General features: G+C 41.7%; 1 protein-coding gene across 1 annotated transcript in view; it reads right to left on the bottom strand.

Moving 5' to 3' along the window:
* Positions 1-2,283: 2,283 nt before the first annotated feature.
* Positions 2,284-23,330, bottom strand: part of LOC121920713 (maestro heat-like repeat family member 5) — a 62,903-nt gene continuing 41,856 nt past the window's right edge. The window contains exons 18-26 of the mRNA XM_042447866.1: positions 21,844-21,981; positions 21,258-21,372; positions 18,021-18,164; positions 15,505-15,681; positions 12,714-12,863; positions 10,136-10,261; positions 8,831-8,933; positions 7,170-7,235; positions 2,284-2,984 (exon numbers count right to left, since the gene is read on the bottom strand). Of these exons, the coding sequence (XP_042303800.1) occupies positions 2,809-2,984; positions 7,170-7,235; positions 8,831-8,933; positions 10,136-10,261; positions 12,714-12,863; positions 15,505-15,681; positions 18,021-18,164; positions 21,258-21,372; positions 21,844-21,981 (1,195 nt within the window). The 3' untranslated portion in view covers positions 2,284-2,808. The remainder of the gene's footprint in view (positions 2,985-7,169; positions 7,236-8,830; positions 8,934-10,135; positions 10,262-12,713; positions 12,864-15,504; positions 15,682-18,020; positions 18,165-21,257; positions 21,373-21,843; positions 21,982-23,330) is intronic.

Here is a 23,330-nt window from a genome sequence, read left to right as displayed (position 1 = left end):
CTAAAAAGTGCATGGGTAGGATCTCTCTTTCTCTCTGTGTGTATCTGTGTGTGCATGTATAGGAGGAGAGGGATGGCCAACTGACTTTTCTGTGTCCTTTTTTCTCAGTTTAGGGGAGTAAAAGAGAGGATCTCTTGGTCATAAGGGGCTGTGTTTGTCCCCTGTCTGATCTCTTTTCACTGACAGGCAAAGGCTGCATCTACACTGCAGAAATAATGCAGTCTGACACTGCTTTAACTGCCACAGCTCAATGCTTTAGGATTCTGGGATGTGTAGTTTTGTGAGATATTTAGCTTTCTCTGCCAGAGAGCTCTGGTGCCTTTACAAACTACAAATTCCACTATTTCTTAGCATGGAGCCATGACAGTTAAAGCAGTGTCAAATGGCATTATTTCTGCAGTGCAGATACAGTGGTACCCCGGGATACGAATGCGCCGCCTTACGAAATTTCCGGGTTACGAAAAAAATCCATTCAAAAAAACTGTTCCGGCTTACGAACGTTTTTTCGGGTTACGAAAAATTTTTTGGTGCTTTTCGGCGCTATTTCACACAAAATTGCGGCTTTTCCCCATTAGCGCCTATGGGTTTTCGGCTTGCGAAGGCTTTTCGGGTTACGAAAGCGGCGGCGGAACGAATTAATTTCGTAACCCGAGGTACCACTGTACAGCCATAGACCTTTTCATTTAAACAACCCTTCAGCCTTTAATTAGTGATGCCAGAAGGATCTTTTAACAGAGGGGTCTGTATTTCTCTTTATTACATTTTGAATGTGCTTTAAACACTGCTTCCTCTTGTGCATAACTGCTGTGTTCCAAAGCACGGCATGCATGACTTTGCATGGCATCTCATTCCCTAGATCCGTATCTAGTTCCCAAGATTGGTTCTTTGCTTGTGCCCTACTGGTTTTTGAAATCTTATCAGGACTCAGGGGTTAAATGGGGTCAGGTTGGTTCAGTCTCATCTGATGGATTGCAATAAATAATTAAATAAAGCAAGCAAGCAAGCTCCTGCTTTGCCAAGAGCATATGAGGCCTTCTCTGAGTCAGACCCTTTGGCTCATCTTTGTATGTTGTTGGCTGCTCTATGCAACAGCTCTCTAGCGTATTAATGCAACAGGTGACTTCTTGTTATTTATGTATGTCCAGGTTGTCTTTTCCAGCCCTTGCTACCAATGGGGCCAAACCAGAAATAACAGCTCCAACAAAAACTGCCCCTGTAGCTCCAACAAAAAGCTGCAATTTGTAATTCAAGAAATATCTCTAACAGCTTCATCTCTAGTATTGGTGTCAACTGGTGCAGGTCACCCTATGTTGGAAACGATTTCAAGGCACACAGCTCCAAGACACATTCAAGAAGTGTTACATCAGTGCCTTGAATCCTACTGGTTATCCTCAGCTAGAGTAGACCCATTGAATGAATTGTTGAATGGTGTGTCAACACTTATATTCCATTGATTCAATAGGGCTACTCTGTTTCAGACTAACAATGGGATGCAGGCCTATCCAGGATAACCAGATATCATAACCGCAAAGAGGGACAAGGCACCACAAAATGTAGAACATTCAAGAAGAATGTAGGCTGCTACAAAATAAAAGCTAAAAAACCCACTAATCTAAATATAAATTCATTTCATATGGCTTATTTTTTGTTGTTGTTGTCATTTCTGACTTATGGCGAACCATATTGTTTTCTGGGGCTGAGAGGGTGTGACTTGCCCAAGGTCCCCTTTGACTTTATCCAGAAGGGTTCTCCTAATGTTTGTTTCATTGTTTATTAATTTTATAGATTGCACTGACTGCCCACAGTTCAGCTAGAGTGAAATAGAGTAAAATAACAAAACTTGATCTCAAGCCAAGTCAATCCCAACTGAAAAAAACAAAGAAAAAAAAAGAGCTAAACTCCACCAGGTTAAAAAGAGCATGCCCCTCTTGGAGATATTAGAACTCAGTTGCATTCACACACAATAGGAAGGCATTAAACTAGGATGTGCAAGGGCAGCATGCCAGTGTGTACAGTCCATTTATTTTCTCTTTCCACGATCAGGAAAACTAACCTGGAAGCCACAATTAACAAGCGCTCCCTGGGAATGATGGTTTCAAATAAGTCAGGATCAGAAACGAACTGTAAACCAAAGTTTGACTTATAAATCCTTGCTTGTTTGGACACAATTAACTGTCATTTCTAATTTTCACATAAAGGGAAGCTATGGTTAAGGGGTGAGTCCTGGCTTATTTTGCTGCTCATGGAAAGTGAAAAGTGAAATGACAGTGAAATGAACTGATCCTGGCTGATTAAGCCAACATTGACAGTTTAGTGTGATGTACAAATGTGGGTTCACTGTCTGCTAGGTGAAATATTAAAATTCTAGAATTCAGGAATGTTTGTGGAGCTTTTTTTCTTTAATGCTGTTTCATAGATCATTTGTTGATAATAAGGATCTCTTCTTTTGTACTTTGGAGGGGAGATGGCCCTGCCACCAAGCGAGTTTTCAGCTCTCTGAATCCATCTTACCCATAGGCTACAATTAATTCTGCAGAGCAACAAGACCCATAAATGTAGAGAGGCAGTGGGCTTTTGCAGTGTTTCAGTTAGCTCTGTGGTTGCCATGGGCATCTGTAAGCACTCTTGTTCATGGCTCTGTGGCCTTCCTAGGGCTCTGTTCTCCAGAAACGCTCTCCATCCAGCTAAAGACAGGTGAAGCAAAGACACCCTGTCCTTCTCCAGGTGGCTCTTCCCAGGAGCTATCCCCCTGCCACTTGGAAACAAGGAATTTTCCTTTTGCTTGTCTGTTCTCTTCCCAGACCTTGTTCAATGCCTGGCCTCAAAGGGTGGCTTGGACATGCTGTTCCTTAACATGATCATGAGTTGGTTGGGGACAAGCTGTGGGTTGATCCGATACCCACAGTGTCGATACACTTCCTCAATGGACAGGACAGCAGCGTTGGTCACGGAAGCATCGCAGTCGCCCTGGAGCTCCCGGAGGGCTGAAAGGTTGAAAGACAAGCAGTTTACAGTATTTGTTGCTGGCTGGCATTCTTTACTACAGATCTGTAATTGCTCTGCATTCACTAAGGTCCAAAACACATTGCAGAAATAATCCAGTTTGAGACCACTTTAAGGCCGTGGCTCGATGCTAGGTAATTGTGGCAACTATAGTTTTGTGAGAATTAGCCTCCCCTGTCAGAGAGCTCTGGTGCCACAATAAATTGCAGTTCCCAGGATTCCCTAGCACAGAGCCAGGGCAGTTAAAGCAGTCTCCAACTGGATTATTTTTGCAGTGTGTTTGGGACCTAAGATTACCTAGTCACAACTGTGGCACTATTGCAACAATAGCAGAAAACAGTGAGGAGACATTATTTTGCACTGAGGCTTTTTAAAGAATTACTGAATAAACAGTTGACCATCTCAGCACATGGAATTTGTCTCCTCACCGTTTTCTGTTTTTCAACATGCTTTCCAGTACTCTCTTCACTACTAGTAAATCCCTCCCTGAAAGTCACCTTAAAGGCCAAAAGCTGCATGGAGCATCCAGTCCCCTCCCAACAGTGAAGGAGGTTGCAGTGATCAGAAACAGGACTCCCATTGCAATTCCTTGTTGCAACATCACTTACTGGAAACATCCGCCTCCTTGCACCCTGATCACCAGCTGAACAGCCCTCCTCCACTTGATGCAGCTGCTGACTATTAAGACAGACTTGCAGGAGGCCAGGACATACAACTTAGTTACACATTCATAACTAAATAGTTGATATAATTCAAAGCCATAGTAGCCTGGAATATCAGTGTGCAAAAGAATCTTGTAGCACTATTGAGACTAAATGTGCAAAAGACGTAGCATAAGCTCTCGTTGCACCGTTGTAGCATGAATTTTTGCAGACTTGTTCATCTGAGGAAGTAGACCAAAGTCTATGAAAGCTTATGCTAATACTTCTTTTGCATAAATAGCTGATGTAAGAAATAGGTGGTTATTTATTCATTTCATTTATTTACTTCCCTTCTTCCTCTCATGAGGGAGCCAAGGCAGCTTACAACATAGATTTAATGATTTAGATTTAAAATATTTAATGGTCACTTTTGTAAGTTTTTAATTGTACTGTGCTTTTAAACTTAAGTTGCTTTGAGCCCCAATTCTGGGTGGAAAGCATAATATACATATAATGCTGATGTTGATAATAATAATAATAATAATAGATTAAAACAGAATACAGCTAAATATCAATTGTAATACTAAAGAGCAATTTAAAACAATAAAAAAACTACTATATTTAAAACAAGACCCAAAGAATAACAATTTCAAGGCATTTAAAACATAACTAGTAAGTTTCCTAAGAGTGTGGTGATAGAAGTGTGGACAACTGGAGCAGGTCCAGGGGCCAATTTTCTATCCTGGAGGAACCCTCTGGGGGCTGCATAGAAACAAGCTAACATTTTTGCAAAAAGGTCATAAAGAGCAACAACTTGTTGAAAAATGCACAAAAACTCTCATGATTATGCTGCATGGAGAGAAAACTTTTGAAATCTCTTAGGGCCCAAACTGACAGGCCAAAATATACCTGCTTTGTATCACTTTGGAGGTATGCTGTTTAAATGACACATGCAACTTAAGAGGCCAGAAGCTGTGCCAAGGCTATACTGCAGTGTGGCTTTGGCGTGGCTTCCAACCTTAGGACGCATGCATCATTTAAACAGCATACCTCCAAAGTGACCCGAAGCAGTTTTATTTTGGCCTCTCTGTTCAGGCCCTTAGTTATTGTTTGCAAGAATGAGGTATGCCAAGATTTACATCCCTGTACAAAACCTGAACGGGCTAAATTGTACTACAGTTCTACCAAAAGGATAGTAACCTAACCAGTGGGTAAGTTTAGAGCACACAGGACAAGCTGTGTAGCACACACACAACTCAGTCTTGCAAAATTTTGTGTCATGCGATATCCATTATGATTTGCTAATGTACACCTGGTGTGTTTTGTGCTTTGTGTTTTAGAACTCAAAAGTTGAAAAAATGCTCATTTGTGTAAAAGACAGGAAAAGATTAAATGTGCAGGAATGAACTCTGCTTCTGGGCCTTGCCAGGCAAAATGGAAAAGATAAGGAGAAAGTGACATTATGAGATCTAGCAGAGCCAGCTTTTAAAAAGAGAATCTATCTGTGAGTATATGATAACGTCACCAGTCAGCAAAGTCTTACAATTGGACACATGTAGTCATGGAGTAATGCCAGATCAGGATAACAAGAAGTCTCAGCAAGAAGCCAGACTCAACATTTTTGTGTTCCTGAAACAGCCTTGTTTGGGAAGTAAGATTTTCAAGGTTTACAGTAATTGGCTGAGAATCAAATAAGCACATGTTATAAACGCTGTTAGACATCAGCAGATATGGTCAGCTGTGGGTACTAATATAAGAAGCAGTCTTCTAAGCCACTTGTTAACATGTAGAATGGGTGAGAGCACTGAATTTAAAATATTTGATTGAAATGCTGATTCACAGATAGAGTTACCACTGAAATGTGCTACAAGTTCCATGTGCTTTCTAAGTATGAATGATGCTCTTCATAAGCAGAAATATACCTGGGCTATGTAATGTCTATGAAGTAATGTACCTAGACTGGAAATTTATATGTGATGTGATGAACCCCTACAAGGAATGTGTAACCATATAAGTTAATCATTTTACACAGTAAATATATGATCTACTATACAGCCACATGTTTATTCTCCAGTAATACAACTTTCATAAAATCCAAAGCTAATACAGGTTGAGCTTCTTGTATCCAAAATGCTTAGACTTCAGATTTTTCTTGTTTGATTTTGGAATATTTGCATATATTGAATGAGATATCTTGGAGATAGGACCCAAGTCCTACATGAAATTCACTTATGTTCCATATACATAGCCTTCAGATTTATAATCCTCCAGGCTCAGAAGGATAGCCTGAAGGTAATTTTATACATAGCATTTTAAACAATTTTGTGCAAGAAACAAAGTTTGTGAACACTGAAACATCAGAAAGCAAAGTGTCACTATTTCAGCCACCCATGTGGACAATTTTGGGTTTTGGGGTAATCTGAATTTTGGAATTCCAGATAAAAAATATTCAGCCTGTGTTCTTAAAAGGAATGGGAATAATATGGGAATAATACTTGTTGTTATTCATTTCCTAGCTGAAATTTTTTCCAGCACTCACTAATATGGTAACAAGAATTTTGTGTGGTTTTTAATCTGGTATTTTCACATCCTGCAAGATTTTTGTTGTTCAGGATTGCTGGCTTTGGATAGAAAACAGAAATCTTGCACAAAACCCACCACATGGAGCTGTGTGGAAACAAAAAACTTTTTTGCACAAAACCCTACAGTTCTCACACAAAAGGAAATGTGTATTCTTGTGCAGTATAATTTCCCAGAACATTTTGGGATGTTGAATACAGAGTGAGAACTGAATAGAAATGTTTGTTTTCTCTACAGCAGAGAGAAAACCACGGAAATAATTCCTTGTCACTTGCAGGAATGAAACTGTCAAATATGAAAATACCTATGACGTTGATCAGTTTAGTAGACAGTCCTGTTGTTTGCAACTGTGGGAGCTCAGATAACCAAAAGAAAGAACCTTAAGGAACTTTAGGTAGATACAGATGGATAAACATATGGCATCACATTTCCTAGATCTCTGCCTAGTTCCCAAACTTGGTCCTTTGCTCATATCCTACTGGTTTTTGATCTTATCAGGGTTCAGGAATTAAATGGGGTTAACTTGATAAAGAATCTTCAGTCTCTCTACAAAGACACAGGGGAAGAAGAACCATACTTGTTTTGCCTGTTAGTGTTTATGCATTGAATGAATGAATAACTTTATTACTGTTGATGACCAGCAAGTGTTTTAGCATCTGACACTGATGGTGAATGTCTCATTTTGCCCAATGGTCCCAAACAAAAACAAGAAGGGTATAACCATCTATTATTATTATTATTATTATTATTATTATTATTATTATTATTATTAAAATATATTATCAAGAAGGGAGAGGAGACTATAGGCAATGGTAGTAACTCTGGTGATGTCAAATTAGGATTGACTGGATTAGAACATATAAATCCTGTGATTAACAATAATACAGTATTGAATTCTTCCAGAAAAAGGAACCATTTCTATCCTTAAAAATGTCCTTAACTCACCCAGAAAAACAGTCTCAACATCTGGTGTGGACACCACATCTGGTTTCATGTACTGTGCGTTGCATGCTAGGCAGATCAAAAGAAAAAAAAATGATGTTTTGTCCAGATAAAAAGGTTTGTCCATTCTTATATATGTAGCCTCTTTGAAATACTAGGGGTGGGCAACTCTGGTTGATCTGGAAACCAGATTTCTTTCCTGAGACCCTTCAGTGGCTGTACAGACTAGCAAAAATGACAAAAAACAAAATATAAAAAACCAAAGTGGGCAAAAATCCACTTAAGGGGTTGAAAGTTGTTATTTTAAAATGTTAACTAGTGTAAGGGGGCTCTGTCAATGTATTTAAAAGATGAGCTATGGAGACTGGATGAGAGAAGCTGTCAGAACATTGTTCATAAGTTATCTGATGCGGCAGATCAGCATATCAGTGTGCCATGATCAGGAACTATTTTTATGTCCACTGGATACAACCTTCCTTCCTTCCTTCCTTCCTTCCTGCTGCACACAGGCAGCCAATGCGCCATGGACCAACAGCCCACACTTTCCAATTGTCCTGATTTGGCAGGGTCTGTCTTGAACGGGAGATTTCCTGTTATCCTACTTTTTCACCTGCTTTTAAAATATCCCAGGTTTTCTCTCCTCTTGTTACCTTCCTTCTTTGTCCTCCGCTTAATTCACTTGCTGCAAACTGTGTTTAGTTCTCACTCCGTTAACTCAGGAGAGGGGAGAGGAGAAGAAAGGGGAAGGAATCTTGTCCTTCCCAGTAGACTCAGACAAAAACAAACTGCTGTGTCATCTACTAACTTGTCTTGTTATTTTTCATTTACAGGCCGAGTCTCCTTTATCCAAAATGTTTCGGACCAGACGTGTTTTCAGATTTTTCTGGATTTTGGAATACTGTATTTGCATACATAATGAGATATCTTAGATAGATGGGACCCATAACTAAACACAAAATTCAGTCATGTTTCATATGCACCTTACACACATAGCCTGAAGATAATTATATGCAATAATTTTGTGCATGAAATGAAGTTTGTGTACACTCAACTATCAGAAAGCAAAAGTGTCACTCTCTCAGCCACCCATGAAAAAAGTACTGACTAGTTTTGGAGTATTTTGGATTTTGGAATTCTAGATAAGAGAGACTCGACCTGTAGAATTTTTGCCATCTTGACTACACTCCAATGTTGCTTGGCCACACATGTCCTGGTTTTCATCTGTGAAATGGAGGGTATGGCAGCCAGTGTGGTGTAATGGTTTGAGAGTTGGACTATGGAGAGCAGGGTTTAATTCCCAGCTTGGCCATGAAAACCCACTGGGTAATTTTGAGCAAGCCACATTCTCTTAGCCTCATGGGAAAGCAATGATGAACCTCCTCTGAACAAAGCTTGCCAAGAAAACCCCATGATAGTTATGCCTTAGAGTCGCCATAAGTTGGAAACGACTTGAAGGTACACAACAACAACAATGGCGGCCACAGATCACCACTTTGAGCAGCACCTGACTCACTATGGGCAACCTGTGCCAAAATATTTTCTTTTTGGTGTGCCCTTAGAGTCCCTTCTTTGGCCAGAATTTGTTTGGCTGAACCCTCTCTCCCAATGGAAATCCAGTTGAAGGCGCTTAATCCCAGATATCTTGCCATTTTGCTTGTCGTTACCTATCAAGAGGGCTGCTGCCTCTCGGTAGGAAGGATTCCTGCTCTTCAGGAATTCAACCATTTGGGCCAGCATTCCCGGAAGCATTGGTTTATACCTCCGCATCTATGGGGAAACAAAAATGCAGTCAAGGTGCAGAAATGGTCTTTGACTTTCCTAAGAATCCCACCTCCTTGGTATGGTTGTAAACCTTTGGGGTGCTCAACAATGCAAGCTGTATTTACTGAAAGGCCTCTTTATAGGCTGCATCTGCACTGCAGAAATAATCCAGTTTGAAACTACTTTAACTGCCATGGCTCAATGCTATGGAATCTCGGAATATTAGTTTGTTGTGGCACCAGAGCTCCATAGTCAAGGAAGAGTTCATGTCGTTTCCCTGAAAATATTCTATTTCTTGACAATGAAAACATAAGCACAGGAATCGGAATAACGTATACATATTGCTGGACATCAGCGGTGAGCAACTGTGGCCGCCTAGGAGATTACGGCTGCTGCCACAGTGCAGAATTAATCCTGGGATTTGTACTTTGCAGTGGCACCAGAGCTCTCTGACAGACAGGGCTACAAATTTCTTGAAACTGAAAATCCCAGAATTCCATAGCATTGAGCCATGGGTGTTAAAGCAGTGTCCAACTGCATTGATTCTGCAATGTACAGTTGGCCCTTCTTATACACAGATTTTTTTATACATGGATTCAAGCATTCACGGTTTGAAAATGTTCAAAAAAAGTATAAATTTCAAATATCAAACCTTAATTTTCCATTTATAATAAGGGACACTATTTTGCTATGTCATTATATTTAATGGGACTACTTGAGCATCCATGGATTTTGTTATCGACAGGGGACCTTGGAACCAAATCCCAGCGTATAACAAGGGTCCACTGTAGATGCAGCCTACATCAGCACTGTCAGGAGATCCTTTGAGGATGACCCCCACAAAAACATTATTTTTGCCCCTTGGATTTCCTATGGGGACATTTTTGCCATATATTTGGGTTACTGGGGCCATTTTAGACGCTGGAAAGGCTTTTTTAAACAAAAAGAAATAATCAGATGTCAATTCCTGTTCACTTTCCTTTTGGGTCTAAAATAGGGCAGGGACCCCACAAATGTCACAGACAGGTCCCCCACAGCCCCAGGAAGGCATTTTCTGGGATGGGCTTTGGAGCAATTCTACTACAGTGTCTCTTGAAACCACAAAAAGAGCCCTGGGGGTCTCTTACAGTCCATTGCCTGTCGCTCACCCGCCCCTGTTATACATTAAGGTGCTTCCTTTCCATAATTTAAGTAACACTCTTACTTACAATGTAGATACAGATGTTTAGGTATGTGGTGGAGATTCTGTCATGTAGTTCATAATCAAAGATGTCGTGGGGCATGTCTGTCCAGTTCAGGAAGTTGGCACAGCTGCAAAGGCATCCCCGAGCAACCTAGACAAGGGGGAAAAAGAGAGAGACAAGGTTAGTCAGACCCATTGCTGCCGCCACTACTTCTTAGCAATGGAAGGGTTGACATGGACAATTTTTCTGTATTATTATTTCCCTTCAGGCAGAGAGGTGGCATACAAATGAAATAAATAAAATGATGATGATGATGATGATAATAAATTGTCCCATTTTTCCCCTAGTTTAGGACTCCAGGTGGCTTACAACAGTGAAAACAGTGACCAATTCACAGTATATAAAAGTTTCACAGCAATTAATTACAGTAATATAAGTAAAAGAGCTTTAAGAGGAGCAGTCTAAGGTGCTGAACCCATTTAGGGTGGGATAATGGAGGAGTCCTTCCCATTATCTGAACCTTCGTCCTGGATAACAAAGAAAAGGCTCAGTTATATTGTTTAATGAGGCTTGGCATCACAGAGATGGCCATTGCCTAAGGTATGAGCACTGAGCAGTTGGGCAGAAGCACGAACCTCTGGGATGCTGCTGAGGAAAGGTTATAAAAAGCCCCTGATGCACCACAAGGGCTTTGGATCTCCAGCTCTAGACCACGAGGGCCTTCTAACAAAGGAACACCTGGAGCCAAGAGCTATGATTTTGGAAGGCTGGTCAATGTAGGCCAGATTCCCAGCTATCCAGAAACAGCAAGGACTATCAATCCCATCTGATCTGTGAGTAGAATTAGGAAAGTGTATTAGCTAGTTGCATCAGTTTTTTTTATTCTTCCTCCTGATTTGGCTGAAATGACCCAATCTGTCTGTAATTGTAATCTTTAATCCATATCTGAAGGACAAGATGGTTCTTCATGTAAAGAGGTATCCTGTTGCTATGAAGATTCCTTACTTAGAATAAAACTCTTTTTTTAAAGCACTGTATTGCTCTCACACTCCTTTTTCATGTGCTCTGGCTTGGTCTAGCTCTTCCCCAGGGTTGGGAAAGGGAGGAAAGCATATCTTTAAGGGAAGTGCAAGTGGAATCCCAACAATGCTTCACTTAGAACATCTGGGAAGAATTTGTTGGACTACTTAACTACAACTTCCCATAGAGCATTTACTGCCACAGCCCCTAAATTGTGGAATAGTCTACTGGAAGAGATCCATCTTATTACCACCTTAGATGCCTTTAAGAAGGCACTCAAGACGGATCTCTTCTGGTGGTCTTATCCACCGGATTTTATACAGAGACACCACAGTTTAAAAGGGACATTGACAAGCTGAAGAGTGTCCAGAGGAGGAAGACCAAAATGGTGAAAGGTCTGGAAACCATGAAGCCCTAAGGGAGCTAGGTATGTTCAGCCTGGAGAAGACATAGTTAACGGGTGATATAGCCTTGTTAAAATATTTGAAGGGGGTGTCATCTTGAGGATGGAGCAAGTTTGTTTTCTGTAGCTCCAGAGAAATAGGACACAGAACAATGGATACAGGAAAAGAGATTACACCTCAACATTAGGAAGAACTTCCTGACAGTGAGAGCTGTTTGACTGTGGAACACACTCCCTTGGAGAGTGGTGGAGTCTCCTTCTTTGGAGGTTTTTAAACAGAATCTGGATGTAAAGTCGAAGGCTTTCATGGCCGGCATCCATAGTTTTTTGTGGGTTTTTCGGGCTATGTGGCCATGTTCCAGAAAAGTTTCTTCCTGATGTTTTGCCAGCATATATACACCCAATTTTTCCAGGCAAAGCATTCTCTGAAGATGCCAGCTACAAATGCTGGAGAAACGTCAGGAAGAAACTTTTCTGGAACATGGCCGCATAGCCCAAAAAACCCACAAAAAACGAGAGTCTGGATGGCTATCTGTCAGAGGTGCTTTGATTCTGGGTTCCTGCATGGCAGGGGTTTGGACTGGATCACCCTTGTGGTCTCTGCCAACTCTATGATTCTAGTTATACAAGAGGTGTGGCATGTGATGGCTTCTGCTACTCCCCCAGGTACACAAATGTAGTTGGAAGCACCAAGTGCCTCTCTTTGCCTCAGCCACTTGCTGCTCACACGACTGCATCCAGGGGTAAAGGCATTATGCAAGAAAGTCCAGGATACCTTTTTCTGCAGTGGCCTTAGAAAGCATTTCTTTTGGCAAAACCAGCAACTACCAGGACAGGATTTTAGCTCTCTCTGTGTATACACACAGATTTCTGAATGAGCCTTCCTCCCTCATAACAGGAGGGAGAATCCTACTTTGTGTCTTAAAGTGGCAGTTGTGGAACTGCAGCAAAGCAGAATGGTAGGTTCCTTTCTGCAAATCATCCTGCGATTGCATATATGGAAAACAGTTGATCGGCACAACTTTTCAGGGACAACCCTGTGAACAAGATCGCAGATTTCCTGGAATCTGATGCCCTCCAGATGTGCTGGGCTGCAACTCCCATCATTTCCAAACCAGTGTGGTTACTAGCTACAGGTGATAAAAGTTCATCACATGTAGTAAGAGCCCCTTGACTCACTTCTTTGGTTGAATGGTCTACTAGCTGGATTAAAAGGGGAACAAGGCTTTTAAAAACATTTTCTGTCACACTGTTTCTTTGATTTTCTTTCACACCCTTCAGTAGCATCCCAAAGAGGACAATTGAGGCACGTCGCAATTCAGGGTCATCCTGAGAAGAGAGAGACAGAGAGACAGAGTAAGAGAGGGAAAAGAATGGCAGTCATTCCAAACATCTTTGCAGGATATCAAGCTAATCAGTTTTATGGGGGGTTTCTGCATGGTTTTGATAGTACAAAAGCATAAGCCAGGCCTATTCAGTGTGTGATGGAGTTCCATCTGGATCACTAAGGTCTTCATGGACTATAGAAATAATGCAGTTTGACACCCGGGATTTGTAGTTTCTTGTGATACCAAAGCTCCCTGACAAAGAAAGCTAAATACCTCAAAAAACTACAAATCCCAGAATTTCATAGCATTCACTCATGGCAGTTAAAGGATTATTTCTGCAATGCAGATTAGACCTGATTCCAGGGCACCATAAATTGTGCAGCACCTTTTTTTGGTATCTAGCATCACGATTGTTGGGATACAACCCTGGGGTAACCCAAGTAGTAGTCCTCTGTCACCTCTCTGTGACCCTAAGATCAATATCAGACAGGATGTTTTAGGTAAGTAGCCCAAACAGGAGCTCCCCAACACAGGAAACCAGCTATGCCAGGTCAGGCTGGATAGGTAGCCCAAGCCACTCAGCCATGATGGGATCTGTTGAGATTGGAAGCAGCATAAGCACAGATTATAGAGAGGTGATGGTGAGCTACACTGGGAGATTGCTTGCATATCACAGACAAAAACAGTTTCCTCTGGATATGAAACTCTTTATGTCTGAGAACATTTACACTGATTCCTCAGTCATTACTCCACATCACACATGATTCTTCTCTCCTGGGAAAGCCATTCAGCAATGAGATAATCCATTCATCCTGAGGATACTGCCCTGGGATATGATGTTGGGTATTATTATTATTATTACTATTAACCTAATGTAGGTGCTTTGACACTAGCAGTTTGGTCTATTTCTCAGTCTTTATTTACGGTCAACAGACCTGTCAAGGCATACAAATTTTTTAGGTAAGAAGGCTGACAAAAAGACCCTGCATAATGAATGTGTAGGGCACTAGGAGAACAAGGTGAAATAGAATTGGTCCTAAGACTGCAGAAGGCAATGTCCCAGTTTCTCTGTCTTAGCAATTTTAGTGCCATCCCATGGCCTACGTCAGGGGTAGGCAACCTTTTGACCCAGGGCTGGGTTGCTGTCCCTCAGTACACTCGGGGGGCCAAAGCCAAAAAAAATAATTAAATAATTTTTTTAAAAAAATTAAATAAATAAATAAACCGGGACAAATGCAGGACAAAAATTTAAATGGAGACACTTTGTTATTTAAAAAAGGGAGGACACGCAAAAAAAGTTAATATAATGCATGTTTCTGAGGCTTCTATAGACAATTGCCCCCCCTTGCTTCTCCTTGCCCCTTGCCCCCACTTGCTCCTCCTGCCCCCACTGCCCTCCTTGCCCCCCTTGCCTGCCACTTGCCCCGCACCAGAGGCCCCCGCACGCCTGTGCCGGAGGCCAAAGGCCCCGGCAGCAATCTGCAGCAGGGCCGGGCCGGGCTGGGGCCAGTCCCTAGGCCTCGGCGGGCTGCATGCGGCCCGTGGGCCGTAGGTTGCCGACCCCTGGCCTACGTTTATAAGCAGAGATTCTGAAAGACCAATGGAGGCAACTTTGTGAGCGACAAGTTTAGTCCATCTACTGATGCAACTATCCGAAGCCAGGCCCATACCTAACTTAAAAACAAAAACCCTGAGCCAAAGTTTAAATGCAAGTAGCCAAATGCAAGTAGAAAGTGGACATTCTCCTGTTTCTAGTAAAACAACTGGGTTGGGCACACATCTAGGAACACATAAAAGAGGCCAAAGGAATTTTACTTGAAAGCTATCAAGTTCAGAGTTGGCAGCTTTGATCCAAATGGCTATTGCATATAACAGTTTAGCTGCAATCGTTGCACTGAAAACTTTGGAATGTATTGATTCTCCTTGGTATGGAAGAATCTTATGATACCTGATTTACTGCCTTGAGATTCTTTCAATACCAAAGATTGATGATGGTTCCACAGAGGCCTGTGATGAAATGTTAGACCTAAGTATTTAAAGCTTTTGACTTGCTCCAAGTGACAATCACCTACGCTTGTCTGGAGCAGGACAGAACCTCTGTCCGACTTCTGGTAGGTCCCTCAATAGGCTGGCCAGCCCCACTTTTGCTACAGTGGATATTGAGCCATCTCAATTTTGAATGCCCTCAGATTGGAGCTACGCTTCAGGAAAGATAGTATTGTGAAGTCGAAGGCTTTCATGGCCGGCATCCATAGCCACAAATGCTGGCAAAACGTCAGGAAGAAACTTTTCTAGAACATGGCCTTTTAGCAACCCTGAAAGTCACTATTTCTCCCACCTTTGCTTTGTTAGTGTGTGTGTGTGTGTGTGTGAGTATGTGTGCATGTGTGTTGATTATTTTACTACTACTAAAACCAAGAAACATTGTTGGGAATTGCCTCTGGATTCTGGTGTGGTTTGGAACCGACAGACAAAGGGTAAGATCCCAGGCTGAATGTTGTCCCAGCCAAGGCATACTATTAATTGAGCTATCTTAATTCCCCTATTAAATATTATTTGTGGGTGCTCTCCTGTGACCCCAGCTTTTTTGGGTAACACTGGTGTGGACTAAGCCCAGATTTCTCACAGGTTTGTTGACTTACATCGCTCAAGTATTTCAAGAGGAGTGGGAGAAGGCCAATTGCTGCAGACCCAAATTCCTCTACATCCAAGTGTTGGAACATATACTGAAGGGTCTTAATGGACTCTTTGGCAATATTCCTGTCTGGATCGAAAGCACAGTTTATCAGGGGAGGGAGGAGGGGCTCCAAAGTCTCATCCTGAAGGAAGCAAGGAAAGAAGCAGACAGTTAGGCACCAGTTGCTACAGGCCACTAAGAACACAAACATCTGGTCACTTCAGTTTCTACCCTCAAAGCACAATGTACGGTAAGAAAGAGATTTACACATAAGTATACCAGACCGTAGAAGTATGCAAAGGGATCTTGTAGCACCTTTGAGACTAAATGTTCAGAAAACGTTGTAGCACAAGCTTTTGTAGACTTGGGCGGGTTACAGACCGCTACTTTGCGGCGGTCTGCCGCCGCCGCCGCCACTTGCTCCGTGAGGGAGCCATAGCAGCCACACCACGCGGCTCCCGCGTGGGGCAAAAAAGGAGCTCCAAAATGGAGCTCCTTCTTGTGGCGCCTCTATGATGTTGCGAGGCGCCGCTGGCGCATTCACGACGTCATAGGCGCCGCGACACGTCTGGATGCTATGCGTCCGATACGTAAACATGGCGGCCCCCATGTGGAAGGGGCGCCGCCATGTTGTATGTATGGAATACGTACTAGGGTTAGGGGGGTGCGGAAACACCGCCCCTTCCTAACCCTAATACGTATTCCATACGTATTTTTTGGCGGTCTGTAACCCGCCACTGTTTACTTATTGGGGTGGTTGCTTTTGTATGTTTTAATGGTTTTACATTTTTAACTTAGTAGGCTTTAATGATTTTATATTTTAACTTGTTATACTCTGATTCTGCTTTTAAAAACTGTACTTTTTTTTTTTAAAGTATCTTTAAAAGGAGACAAGTCTTTCATCATCTGGAAAAATTGAAATCTGAATCATATGTTTGTAGGAAACAAGAATTAAGGGCAAGGATTCTAAATTTCTCATAAACTTATAACTCAGGCAGACCTTTATGACAGCAAGTATCTTTTTTGGATTCAATTAAGAGAAAGATGACCTCTGTGTGTGTGTGTGTGTGTGTATTGACCACCTGATGAAAAAAACTTATGATAAGCAAACATAATGGTCTTTTTAAAAACAAGAGATGCACTTAGAGTTTCCAGGACAGGACTATCCCAGGCCCTGATTTGAGACCTAGACCTGATCCCTTTAAGGGGGCACTGGTGAAGTCAGAGAGATGATGTCAGAAGGGCCATCCTCTGGTGATGTTAATAGGCATAATATATTTTGTATTAAGCCACAGTTGCATAAAAAGGGGAAGATTCACACGCACACGCCCTTTTGAGACAGTGCTCTTGCCCTGAGATTCCTCCCTCTTGTCTTAACATTAACGTTATTTTAATTTGTTGTCTGCTACATTTTATTGTTTGAATGTTAATATGAATTAATATGTATTATATTTAATTATTCTCGTGGAATGTACTCCATAGGCAGGTTTATTTTATCTATTTTAATTGTATGTACAGCGCTGGGTAAATTTATTAATAGAGAAGAGGGGCCAGGCCCTGAGATCTGTGAACTTCAGCTGATTTTTAGGTAGGAATAAAGCATCTCAGAAAAGGAGAGAGAAAGCTCAAAACATGCCACGATCAGACAAATGTTTGATGCATTAAAAAACAAACAATAGCAAGTAAAGCAAGGCCCAGCGTGGCGTAGTGATTTGAGCACTAGACTATGACTCTTCAGACCAGGGTTTGAATCCCGTGTCACCCATGGATTCCCACTCTCTCAGCCTCAGAGGATGGCAACGGCAATGGCAAACCCATTCTGAAGAAACCTGACAGGAAAACCCCATGACAGGGTCATTTTAGGGTTGCCATAAATCAGAAACGACTCCAAGGCACTCAACAATAGCAACAGCAACGTAATTACACCAGGAAATATTGCTAAGTCTTGAAACATTTGCCCTGGCTGGAGAAACTCTTAGCCTGAGCCTCAGTCTCAACCAGAAATCCCCAAAGCCCATCCCTTCCATCCCATATATGCATTCCTCCAACTGTAGGGCCTCCAAGAGAAATTTTGTGAAGCAAAACAAGACTATTTTTGGGCCCTGGGATGAGGGCTCTTCTCAGAATTGAGGAAATTGTGGCCTTTCTGGCTACAATGTCAATGTGAGCTATGATGAACAACCAGAATCCAGAGGTTTAGGTGAATACACCCCACTTCACAGGGTAAAATGATCTACGCATTTCATAGGAAAAGGAGACAGGTCACAGTAAAAGGCCAAGAAAACACTGGAAGAGCTACATGTTTGCTAACTTTTGTAAAATAATGCAATAAAATGGGGCTGTGAGGTTGGTTTTTTTGGAGGAAGCAGTCAGAAATTCATGGACCCCTCCTTGGCTCTCCAGAGCCCAGATCAGTGAACTGGCTCTCATAGGCCCTGTTCGGTCTTGAGAACAATCCATCTACAACAGTGAAGCTCTTACCTCCAAAGGATGCTGCAAGAGATGTCCCAAACCTCGGATACTGAAAACTCGCATGAGAGGGCAGGTTTGGGCCATCCACTCTCGGAGAACATCCAAGATGTCTTGCTTCATAAAAAAGATGCCTATCTCTGGGTGATAAAGAAGCTGAGGAACAAAACTCAGGATAAGCATGTTAGAGGCAGTGACTTCAGGAGCTGGTTTACACATTTTTCTAAGAGCATAGCTTATATTCATGTCAGCTCCTGTTTGTTTGTCCCCCCCCCCACTCCTGCATCAGTTAGTCCACATTTGATCCGAATTTGTTCACCTGCACTTCTTTCTTTTTCTCACCCATGTTTGAAGAGCACATGGCACAGAGCCTCTCAGCATGAGATGTTATGAAATCTTTTGTGTAAATCTACTTCAAACATTTTTACAAAGGAGACTGAACCTACTTTATGTCAATTCATACCATGGACTGCAATAAAGACAAATTAATGGGTCTTAGAACAAATCAAGCCTGAACTCTCTGAAATCAAGCAAGTGAAGATGAGATAGGGCCAGAACAGATGGCCCTTTAAAGCTGCTGTCCGGGCGGCTTGGGGGTGCAGTGTTTATATGCCACATGCTTCCATGCTGCCCTGAAGCTGCCTGAAAGTCAGGTGGCCGCCAAGACATGGGTGGCTTCAAGACATTCCAGTGGCATGGCATTTATATGCCACATACTGCCAGAGCGGCTTAAAGCTAACATGGGGCCATGGTGGGGCAGGAAAAACAGCCTTTTCACCAGCCATAAAAGGAGCGGATCTTTGCCACTCCTTTTTCAGCTGGCTTCAAAGTGGACTGGAGATGCAGCATGTGTTTGCTGCAGCCCCAATCCGTCTTTGGAAGGGTGGCTTTAAGCTACTCCTTCCACCTGTCTGTTTCGCCCCTAGATGGAGGCTGCTGTACTTGGAACATATCATGAAAAGACATGCTCATTGAAAAAGACAATAACGCTTGGTAAAGTGGATGGAAGAGATATACTCATTGAAAAAGACAATAATACTCAGTAAAGTGGACAACAGTAAGAAAAGAGGGAGACTGAATCACAGCTAAGTTGACTCAGGGAAGCCACGGACCTGAGTTTGCAGGACCTGGGTAGGGCTGTTTAAAACAGTGTGGCTTGGAGGTCTCTTATTCATAGGGTCATCATAAGTTATTTGTTTATTTCTCATTTATTTATTTAATTTTTATGCTGCTTTCTCCCAGGAAGGGACCCAAGCCAGTTTATAAGATTACAGTTAAAGTTGACTTGATGGTAAATTGCAACAGACAACAAGACCTCCAAGGCACTGCCCTGCTCAGGTCTTGCAAACTCAGCCCCGGGGCTTTCTTCATTGAATCCAACCATCTGGAATGCACTCTTCCTCTTTTCCTACTTTTCCTCCATTCTACCAAGCAGTATTGTCCATTCTAGTGAGTCTTGTTTTCTCATGATAGGGCCAAAGTACAAAAGTCTCAGTTTAATCATCCTGGCTTCTAGAGAGAGTTCAGGTTTGATTTGCTCAAGGACTTATTTAGTTGTCTTTTTTAGCAGTCCACAGTATCTGCAGAAATGTACATAGGCCTCCTTTATACGCTGTGAAGCATATTGGGCTACATCCAAACACCAGCTCAGCCTCATCCAAAGTGGTCCACAATGCAAATGCAGCCTACTAGCCAGACATAGTGTCCCACAAGGTTTTCTTAATATTTGCTTATTTATTTATTTAAAATATTTCTACCCCACTCCATATTTTAAGATTTCTGGGTGGCATACAATAAAATCAGTTAAATGATTTCATGGAGTCATAGAGTTGGAAGAGACCACAAGGGCCATCCAGTCCAACCCCATTCTGCCATGCAGGAAATCTAAATCAAAGCATCCCTGACAGATGGCTACACAGCCTCTGTTTAAAGACCTCTAAGGAAGGAGACTCCACTACACTCTGAGGAAGGAGTGTGTTCCACTATCGAACAGCCCTTACTGTCAGAAAGTTCCTCCTAATCTTGAAGTGGAATCTTTTTTCTTGGAGCTTGCATCCATTGCTCTGGGTCCTAGTCTCTGGAGCAGCAGAAAACAAGCTGGCTCCCTCCTCAATATGACATCCCTTCTCAAATATTTCAACAGAGCTAGCATATCACCTCTTAACCTTCTCTTCTCCAGGCTAAACATCCCCAGCTCCCTGAGTCGTTCCTCATAGGACATGGTTTCCAGATCTTTCACCATTTTAGTTGCCCTCCTTTGGACACGCTCCAGTTTCTCAATGTCCTTTTTGAATTGTGGGACCCAGAACTGGACACAATATTCCAGGTAGGGGCTGACTAGAGCAGAATACTTAGAGCAGAATTACTTCCCTTGATGTAGACACTATACTTCTGTTGATGCAGCCTAAAATCATATTGGCCTTGTTAGCTGCTGCATTGCGCTGTTAACTCATGTTCAATTTGTGGTCTACTTGGATTCCTAGATCACTTTCACACGTAGCTTCATTCAGCCAAGTGTCCCCCATCCTATATCTGTGCATTTCATTTTTCCACCCTAAGTGCAGTACGTTACATTTCTCCGTGTTGAAATTCATTTTGTTAGCTTTGGCCCAGCTTTCTAATCTATTTAGGTCATTCTAAATTTTGATCCTGTCCTCAGGGGTATTAGTTGCTCCACCTAATCTGGTGTCATCTGCAAATTTGATAAATATACCCCCAATTCTGTCATCCAAATATTTAAACAAGGCTATCATATCACCTCTTAACCTTCTCTTCTCCAGGCTAAACATCCCCAGCTCCCTAAGTCGTTCCTCATAGGACATGGTTTCCAGACCCTTCACCATTTTAGTCGCCCTCCTTTGGACACGCTCCAGTTTCTCAATGTCCTTTTTGAATTGTGGTGCCCAGAACCGGAGACAATATTCCAGGTGGGGCCTGACCAATGCAGAATAGAGTGGTGCTATTATTTCCCTTGATCTAGACACTATACTTCTAGCCAGGTTTTAACTTGGCACAAAATGAGGCTAATGCTGGTGCCAGTCGGTTGTTCAAGGGAGTGTGTCCCACAGCTTTGGTGCCAAAGCTGAGAAGGCCCTCTCCCATGACTTCACATGGTGTACTGCTCCCACTGGTGGGATATAGAGAAGGTCCTGAAACTTATGTTGTGTACATGTGCCACACCACTAGCACATCACAACCTATAGCTTCCAGACTGCAGGTATGCATGCCTGACCAGATTTCAACTCTCACCTCAGTGAAAAAAGCCATCCCAACTGTCCTCTCTTTCACATCAGCATGGCGTAGATATGCATTGGCCTGTTTGAATGTCATTTTAAGGTGCACTTTGGTGAAGGTAAACAAGGTCCTGGAACAATGAACACCAGAAATACAAGAGGATCACATGTTGTTAGTTGATAAGAAGAATCACATGGCTCTGCTAGATCCACATTTTGTATAGGGCAGTGTTTCATTCATGGATAAATGCATATATTCTTTTAGGCATACATTCAATCTATATTCCACTTAAAATCCCAGGGCAACTTATCAAAAATATTAAAACAAACAACAATAAACATTTAACAAAATGAATAAGCAATCCGTAGAGAAAAGCAAATAGCCAACAGTGAACCACTGATATTCATTAGCCCCACATAAATGTACAGGTAACTAGATGTGTCTTAACCAGGCATTGAAGACCTATTAAAGTTGGTATTAGATTGGAACTTCTTGTAGGAAAGAATCCCATACATACCACTCTGTTGAGGGCCACATCTTGTTTTTAATATTGGCGAAACGTTGGAGGATATGCATAAGCTAGTCCCTGTTAGGTTCTTACCTTGCCAGAAGGAAAAGACCATCAAAGTAAGTATCTGGAGCTGACAGCATGTCCCAGCAGCCTTGCATCCCCAAAATACTGTATTCCTTGATGTAGCCGGCACATGCTATCAAGTTTTTCAGAGCCTGAATAGTAGTGCTGTTTCAAACAAGAAGACAAGTATCACCACCACAAGACCTTCATCCTGAAAAGACCCACAATCACACCACCTCAAGTGGAAACAGGGACATTAGTCTACACAAGGTAGACCAATCTAAATGCACTCCATCAGTAGCTCAATAAGCATTCTGACTTTGCTGTTTTACCTATGACTGCAAATAAAGAAAATGAAGGGGACGGGAAGAGAATGGTTTGAGCAATATAGCCAATAATGTACATTGAGTTTTGTCACTTTCAAGATGGGGTACTGCCATACTGTAGAGTTAATGTAGTATGATATGGTGTTAAATAGACAATTGCACCCTCTAAAGTGGTCCATGAGCCATCAGCTGGTAGTGAGTTGGGTCTCTGTAACCAGGCAGATGGGTTTTGTGTTCCTTATTAGCATCATGTCCAAAAGTCAACAGCTGTGTTATAGAAAGAGTCCACTGGTATTAATAACCCCCCTTTAAAAATACTTTTTGATTTAGCTTGACAGCTTGCAGCTGGGAAAACATATCAAGGATGAAAACAGACTGGAGAAGTGAATTTTCTGCTATTGCTTTCCTGCTTGTACAGTTCTCATAGCTATGAGAGGGAAGATGGATCAAGCTTTTACATTTGGTTTTCTTTCTTTGTTTGTGACTACATGTTATAATCCTTTGGAATATCATTTTCCATGGGCCTTGGCCTGGGATGTGTGTGTGTGCTTGTGTGCTTTAGCTCAGGTCCCTTCATACACCTGATCAAGTGATCACTGATCAAGACTGAATTTGGTTGCCATTCATGGGTAGTCTGGGTAGAATTTTCTTGGTGGCCTAATTCTACCATTACTATACAACCTAACTCAGGTGAATGACTCAATTTATACACTAACTATCCCAATCAGAAATAAATAAGATCAACTATTCCCATAATGTGTGATCCTATATATAACAAACCATTTCACAATATATGTATACATCAAACATGTTAAATCAACATGGCATGAATAAGTTCATGGAAAAAATATAGAAAGGGCAATTTAATTGCTAACAATGGACTTAAGCTTCAAAACTACTTTGTGGAAATGTTAATGCAACAAGGATAAGATCACAACCCACTGTTTACATATGTGTATATACATGCCAGGGATACTGAATCAATCATGGAAAAGATCATTCAAAAATAATCAATTCATAAATCAAATTACACTACATCAATTCATTCATTGATAAATTCATGGCTGCCCTCAACAATAATTTCAGGCTTCAAAAATACTTGTAATAATAAAACCTTGCTCACAGGTACTTTTGTAGAATAATAATAATAATAATAATAATAATAATAATAATAATAATAATAATAAT

Source organism: Sceloporus undulatus, chromosome 2, assembly GCF_019175285.1.
Source record: "Sceloporus undulatus isolate JIND9_A2432 ecotype Alabama chromosome 2, SceUnd_v1.1, whole genome shotgun sequence".
In the NCBI taxonomy this organism is placed as follows: domain Eukaryota; kingdom Metazoa; phylum Chordata; class Lepidosauria; order Squamata; family Phrynosomatidae; genus Sceloporus; species Sceloporus undulatus.
The sequence above is the reverse complement of the archived record's forward strand: the minus strand, read 5'-3'. Positions and strand labels throughout refer to the sequence as shown.